Consider the following 7,924-nt stretch of genomic DNA (forward strand, 5'->3'; position numbering starts at 1 on the left):
CACACACACACACACACACACACACACACACCTTTTTTGGTTTTGCTTCAATGTAAATCCTGAAAATCTATTTCAAGGAAAAAGGGAAACAAAATAAATTCTACCTCCTCCTCCACCCATGAAGCAAAGTATTTTCTTTTTTTTTTTGTAGAATTGTAAACGACGAGTGTAAACAATGAATCATTTACAATTTTGTTTCCTCAAAAATGATTCATAAAACACCTCGTATAAAGATTGCCCTAGTGGAAAATGGATTGAGTCGCTGAAAACAAATCATAGCACTTTGATCATCCGTCACACAAACATGGAACAGGTTCAAGAAGATCACAGTGCTTCAACGCTTCCCAGAAACTCTCTCCGGTATAACTCAACGCTCTCTCTGGCACTTAAAACATGAAGCTAACAAGGTATTTTGTGTACTTTTGAGAAAAAAAAAACAACAACAAAAAAGACTTCCAATCAAAAAGGGTTTTGTCGTTGCTTTAAGTACCAGAGAGAAGGAAAGATTCAAGATGCCCAGAGAGCATCTGATAAAACACTTGGCTTCTGCAAACCCACCCGAGACAAAACCCCCCCCCCCAAAAAAAAACCTCCAGAAGTTACCCAGTGCTAAAGCATCACAGTCCACCCCCCCCCCCGCCCCGCCCCCCACCTTCAAACTGCTTTAAGCAACATCAAAAATAAATCTTAAAAAGCAAAAATACTTTCTTTTTATGTCTTTTCTTTTTATCATTACTGACGCTCTGTAAGGGGAGGACAAAAACAAAGAAGTCACAGCTGCCTGTTCAAAGATGCTACAATTTTGCTTTCAAAACACAGAGCCCGCCCCTCACAAACAATAATCCTCACATTTTCATAAAACATAGCTGTGCTGGGGGAAAAAAAAACAGGGGAAAAAAAAGTATTGCTGCTGCTGCTGCAGAAAGAAAACAGACATTTTATTTTGTGATTTTAGTTCAATTGAAGGTCGATGTGGTCCTTCGTAGACCGAGCAGGTTTCATCACCCGGTGGTCCATGAAACCTTTTCAGAATACCAGAATACAATTTGATAAAAAGCCTGAAGAGGAGTTTCTAATGCAACAGCAGCAATACAACTGTCAATTACGCTCAAGAGCTTGGCATTCAACCACTGGGCTTAGAGAGTACACATTGGCAACTAATACATTCACCAACTTCACCTTGCCGTGATGGGGCTTAAAAAGAAAGTTTCACTTTAGGATTTGCAAAGATGCTCCTGTAATTAATTCCACTTTGCATTTCAACAATATATAAATCTGAAGCAGTGGGGGGGAAAAGAAAATGACAAAATTCAAACTATTGTTTTGCACCAACTTCCACAAGAAACATTTACTCACGGGACCTTTTGATACTTAATGGTTTATCGGCTTAGTAATGGAAAATGTTGCTATCAAAACTGTTCTGAACCATCTGATGCATTAGTCCTGCGCCGTGCAGGACAGGAAACCGGTTTTCATATACCAGCTACAGTGGCCGATGGGTTTGCAGTATTCACCAGCCCAATGTGATTTTTCTTTAACGTAAAAGAACCTCCAGACAACAGCCATACTGTAACAGCATGAGGCTGCTATTCATCTCCCATGCTGTTTGTGTGGTTACAGGCCAACATCCAAGAATCAGTACGGGGGCTCGTGTCTTTAGCCGTCTTCTCGTATTAACTCTGCTCGTGTATTATTCATAGCGAAAGGGAAAAACAGTCACGCAGTATTTAAATAAAGCTGCCCTTTTTTATTGCAACGTTCACATTAATAATAAACGTTCACATTCAGGATGTTTTTTCTTTTTTTCTTAAGTTTGAGCCGTGTTTCATCACACCTCTCAGCAGGACAGAGTGTGTGTGTGTGTTGTCTTTTTCCCTTGCATAATGGATGTTTAAATAAACTCGGATTACTATTAAATTCATATTATTTGTGCTCGTACTCTGCTGCATGACAGAAGACAGCAGGCTATGAATGGATGAGTGCACATGGGAGTAAGTAAGGCACTTAAGTGACAACAACAGTGTAAGTGGACAGAACGATGGCTGGTGTAAGTGCACCATTTGTAACATTAAAAAGAGACCAACCTTGCTGCTGGCAATGAAAACAGCCTCCGAGGACGACGAGTTCAAAACAGCTTTGATACTCATTTGCACTGCTGTCTAACCAAGATACATTTTAGGAAAAATACGCTAAGCTCACACGCAGGACGCATCGTCCATTCTGAGTTTGGTGCAAAACAATTAAGTTTAACTTTCTCAATTAATTAAAAAAAAAACAATGAGGCGTCTCTTTGAGGAAAAGCTGGGCAAATGCTTAAAAATAAAAATAAAAATAAAAACAGCCTTTACATCCGTTTGATAGGCTCTGAAATGAAGTGAGAAATGTGAAACTGAAGAGTTGCCTGAAGCCTGTGTGCAAGCGCTGATGTCTGTGCAAAAGCCCGGTGTGTCCTACTGTCCTGGAGGGAAGATAAAACACATTAGGAAGACGCTTCTTATATTTTTCACACAATAAGAGTCAAAAAATGAACTTCTCACCTGTCCTAGGTGCTGTCCTGTTGGCGTCCTGGTTTCTCCTCAACCTCCTCCACATCACAGTCGGCTCCGGACGAGTGGAACTCGGCCACATAGAGGCTCTTGTCGATGCTGCCGGGAATGGGCTTGATGTCGGTCACCAGCTGGTCTTCGATGGCCTTCAGGTTGAATCGGTCCTCTGATGTGATCAGGTTGATGGCCAAGCCCAGGTGACCAAACCTCCCTGAGAGTGAGAGAATACGTTTAATATACAAATTCACTATGACGTCTCCTATCCGTCATATTTATTTTATCCATTTCCTGAACAAGACGGGCTTTACTGTAATTGTTGGTCCTGATTTATAGTGAGAGTGTCCAAAGATTATCACAGTGAAAAGCAAACAGGGCAGATGGAGCTGCACTTACGGTCATCCCACAGGAAGAACTACTATACCGTAACATTTCTTAATGCATCAATTTGAACAACTTGTATTACATTTAAAAAAAAAACAACCAGATTCTTGTTTCTACTTCTTGTTTATGTTCAGGTTTGTCAAGATTTTGCTTTGAATTTTTCTTCAAAATCCTGTTTTCAAACCAGTTTCCACAACTGAGACAGTGAAGCTTTAATCTAACGAAGCAGTGCACATTATTGACAACATACCTGATCTTCCAATACGATGGAGGTAAGTCTCAGCGTTCTTCGGGAAGTCGAAGTTGATGACGACGTTGACGGCCTGGATGTCAATACCTCTGGTGAAGAGATCTATAGGAAATTGATTGAAAAGTATATAATTATAATCTCTGATAACCTCTGTGCCTTTCTGCATAACTTTAAGATGACTAGTTTTGAAATGTGCGAGTAAACAACAGAAACTCACCAGTGCAGACCAGGTTCCTGCACAGTCCATTTCTGAAGTCGTGGAACACACGGTTTCGATATTCCTGAAAACAAACAAGACATAAAACTCTATAAAAGAGGCTATTAGCTGTATACAAAGACACAACCAAAACATTCAAACCACATTACATGTTCAAGCTGTGTAGTGAAGGCTCAATGTTTAGAGTTACAGGAAACGGAGAGAGGGTACAAGACAAGACCGGGGATGTTGCAGTTATGTGGTATGGACCTTAACCATTCGGCTATCAAGACACCCCAGCTATAAATATATTTCAAATTTGCTTGAATCATATTTGAAATAATCAAGCAGCAAAACAGAGTCCATCTGACAATATTTTAAAAAAAAAAGAAAAAAAAAGACACTGAAGGCATCAGGGCAACATTTCTCTCAGTGGCGCCTCGTCCTCACCTGCATCATCTTGGCGTGGATGTAGAAGCAGGAGTAGCCCAGCTGAGTGATCTTCTTGGCCAAAAGCTCCACCCTCTGAGTGGAGTTACAGAAGATAATTGACTGGTTGATCTGAAGCTAGAGAGAAAAAAAAAAAAAACATGTTATAGATCACGAAATTGACCTTACGTCCTCCTTTGGTTGACCAAGTTACTGTTGAAATGGCTTAAACTAGAGCAGGATGTTAGAGAGATAATCTAAGATTAATAAATTTCACCCTCTGAGATGCTACCATGGTAACTTAAAAACAAACAAACTAGTCTGCTGTACTGTGTTGCCACTATTGTGTTTATGATACACAATAACACACACAAGTTAAAAAATCTTTTGCATTATGAAAAGAAGTGCCTTTGTGACCACAAGGCTGGAAGTTTAAAATGAATGGACGGAGAATGTAGAGTTAGTCGGTTACCCTGGAGAACAGTGTGTTGAGACAGTGGACTTTCTGCCTCTCGGTGACGTAGGCGTAGTACTGAGTAATGCCCTTCAGAGTCAGTTCCTCCATCAGGTTTATCTCATAGGGTTTCTGAAGGTGCTTGGCCTACAGCAAGGACACAGAATAAATAGTTTAGAGTGTGCATTTAAAAACAAACGTACAAGCATGTAGGGCGCCTCTTAAGCACATTGTAAAACTCTAAACAATCAAACCCTGCAACTGTTAGACGACGACAGCCCAGGAAAGGTATACAACAGACTAACACAGATCTGGACGCAGAGTGAGAACAGCTTGGTCTGCAGTGCGAGCCAAGTGGTGCCAAGTGGCCTTGAGCCATCGGGTTGGCTGAGTGGTGCAGCAATTAGCCGACTACTCACCATGAACTTCTGCACGCTGATGGGGAAGGTTGCAGAGTAGAGCAGGATCTGCCTGTTCTTGGCCAGGAAGCTAATGATATCCTCGATGAGCACCACAAAATCCTGAGACAGCAGCTTATCCGCCTGAGAGAAAACGGAGACATTTTAACATAAAGCAGGCAAAGTTCCAATCTGAAAAACGAACTTGATTCTGATAAACATGGAATGGCAGACTTGTAAGAAAACCAAATCAAAATGAGATGCATTTCACAAGATGTACTACTGATTATGAGCAGATTTCTTCGTGTTTTATTCATGTTTACCTCATCCATCACCATCATCTGGACTCTATCCACCTTTGCCACTCCCTTCTTTATCAAGTCCAGGATCCTACCAGGAGTGGCGATGACCACATGCACTGATGTGGAAAAAAAGGATAGAATTACAATTACACATTGAAATATAATTATCCTTTTATTTGTCTATTTACTTCTGTTTGTACCATTAACCTTATGAACGTGCAAGTTGTACACTTAAAAAGAATCAGAAAATCTGACCTTCATAAGCAAACATGCTGATTGGAGTTACTCATTTCTGATATTGTGATATTTGACAGCACATGGCACTATGAATTAGGTCAGAGAGACACTGCGAATTCTTACCGGTCTCATCCAGGCGCATGATGTCATCTCGCAGGTTGGTGCCCCCGGTGGTGGCCATGACTTTGACTCCTCCCAGGTGTTTGCTGATCTGGATGGAGATCTGGCTCACCTGCAGTGCCAGCTCACGGGTAGGCACCATGACAAGTGCTAAGGTGTAAAAATGTACAGGTTAGAAATATAGTGGGTGGTAAAAGATATCACAGAGGTAAATTAAAGTGTAGAAAAGAGCGTATTATGAGGGTCACTGTGAAGTTACAGATAAGGTTGTAAGGGACGAGGAGACGGGAGGAAGCACAAGAGAAGGAAAATGAGCATGACAACCAAAAGGGGCACAGAAGTGAACTCAATGGTAAAGGATGGAGGATGAGAGAAGAAAGCTTCCATCAGGAAGGTAACTGTATAAAACTACAGGCAGTGTCTCACCCTGTATGTGGTCCTTTTTCAGGTCTATTCTCTCCAGCAGTGGGATGAGATAGGCTCCACTTTTCCCTGTTCCATTCTTAGCCCGAGCCAGAATATCCCGTCCAGACAGGGCGATGGGAATGCTCTCCTCCTGCACGGAAACAAAAATATTATCTTTAGTCTCGTTCCGTGCCAATACTGTAGTATCATAGTTAAACAACAACAAACAATAGCACTCCGTCACTGACATTATATTGAAGAGAAAAAGACTAAACAAAAGAAAAAGACTAAAAACAGCTATTCTCATTAACTGCTGTTGAGGCATGAGGGTCACACTGGATTCATCAACAAAGTAAATTTGACAAAAATGAGCCATACCTGGATAGGGGAAGGTTTCTCCCAACCCATCTCAAAGATGCCCATCAGGAGTTCTCTTTTGAGACAGTAATCTTCAAACTCATTCCCCTTAGTGGACGTCACATCCTACAGCAGATACAGAAAGGTTAGAATGACAGTAGAAAAACTAGTTTTAAGCTGAAGTAAGATTAGAGATACTGTTATCAAGTTTGACTCACTGAGGTTTTGACCCTGGTGTCTTTGGGAGGGAGCTTTAGGCTCTTTTTCCAGTCATCTCCAAACTTGATGCCTCCTCCGTCCTGAGAGGCACCGCCTGCTATCTGGGGAGCACCCAAAGCCTTTCCTTGAGTTGTGGGTGCTGGCTGGACTGAAGCTGGTTTGGTCTGTCCTCTGAGCTGCCCGTTCTGCTTGTTCAGTCCCATGACGACTGGGCCAACGTTTTCTGTCCTGGCGGTTGCCATTTTTCCTGTATCTCCTTGCTTGTTTTTTTTTTTTTCTTCTAGGTATTAGATTTTTGCCTCTTAGGTTTTTCTTTTTAAAAATTCTCTTCAAAAGTAAAAAAGTTTAATAAAGCATTAACAAACAATATTCTCTATTCTTTTGAAGTCCAAAGCTTTCACAACAGAAGTCAATTCGTAGTATTTACATATACACATGTACGTGCAGTTCGGTCCCCTTCAACAACAGAGTGACTGACGTACAAGAACAACAAAAAGAACAAAACACGTTTTTATACAAGAGCTCTTCAAAATGAAGAGAAATTTGCATTCATATGCATGAATATACTTGCCCACAATATAGAAAAATTATATGTGAACAAGTATCAAAGCGGTTCAAGTCCTGAAATAGAACAACTAAGGCAATCTGAACTTGGGGAACAGCTTCTTCAATATAATCTTAGTTCAATACTTAAACTTCTGTTTCTAAATTGAACAATATTTCCTGTTTCCACTTGGAGTCCATACGAGTTGCTCAATATCCTTGTCCTTGAAAAAAAGGATGTCCAACTTTGTACACGTTTTCCCCCAAAATCATATAGTCTGTAATGCTCTCCGTTTATTTCCACTGTGTGGCTATACGTCGGCCCACGTGAGAAAAAAATGGATCCTCAACTCACAAATCATACAAGGGGTTATCTAGTCCAAAGCCAAAAAGCTTTCCACCCCTTTTGAGTCCTCAGTGTGCGTTTCCTTTCTCCTCCTGGTGTTTGACCCTCTCTCCCCAGACACCACAGGTCTTCAGGTCGGTGTGTGAAGTGTGCGAGTGTGGCCGTGATCAACCCGCTGCCTCCTCTATGTCAGCCAACAACTCAAACTTGTCACCTGAAAAAATCCAAGCGAAAAGGTTTTAAAAGAAACCATGAGCAGTTGACTAATCACTCAGGCACTCACTCAAACTTTCTGTTTTATATCATAAATCAAGTATTGAGATCTTGGAGTTTTAAATTCTTTTTTATTTTGGTTTAAGAAATAATTTCAACGATTCACTGATAATCAAAATAGTAACCAATTAATTACATGTTGCTCACCTAATAATTTCAGCTCTACACGTAATCCTTACCTATGTTGTTAGTAACAGAGACAACACACTTCAACCCCTCTAATTTCATCTTGTGGCCCCTTTGGTCTAGAGAGCACCAGGTTGGGAGCCAGTAACAAAAGCAATTTCAATACATCAGTTTGTCTGAGATAACTTGTGATGCTGACATTTAACGTAACATACAAGCAATCGGTTTCAGCGTTATTGAGACATCAAGCAATAATGAAAACAATCGGTAGCTGCAACTTTGACAAACACTACCATGCTAGACCTCACAACAGTGAAAGGCTTTAACAGCTAATTCGCTAAA

General features: G+C 40.8%; 1 protein-coding gene across 1 annotated transcript; it reads right to left on the reverse strand.

Moving 5' to 3' along the window:
* Positions 1-2,226: 2,226 nt before the first annotated feature.
* LOC139298763 (probable ATP-dependent RNA helicase ddx6) lies at positions 2,227-6,536 on the reverse strand. The gene is made up of 12 exons (XM_070921523.1): positions 6,294-6,536; positions 6,097-6,201; positions 5,740-5,869; positions 5,317-5,463; positions 4,978-5,072; positions 4,676-4,798; positions 4,275-4,403; positions 3,824-3,940; positions 3,395-3,458; positions 3,178-3,279; positions 2,538-2,757; positions 2,227-2,458 (listed from the first exon to the last, which is right to left on the reverse strand). Exons 1-11 carry the CDS (start codon positions 6,534-6,536, stop codon positions 2,543-2,545), a joined length of 1,470 nt encoding a protein of 489 aa, XP_070777624.1. The 3' UTR covers positions 2,227-2,458; positions 2,538-2,542.
* Positions 6,537-7,924: the final 1,388 nt, after the last annotated feature.

This window comes from Enoplosus armatus, chromosome 16, assembly GCF_043641665.1.
Source record: "Enoplosus armatus isolate fEnoArm2 chromosome 16, fEnoArm2.hap1, whole genome shotgun sequence".
NCBI lineage: Eukaryota > Metazoa > Chordata > Actinopteri > Centrarchiformes > Enoplosidae > Enoplosus > Enoplosus armatus.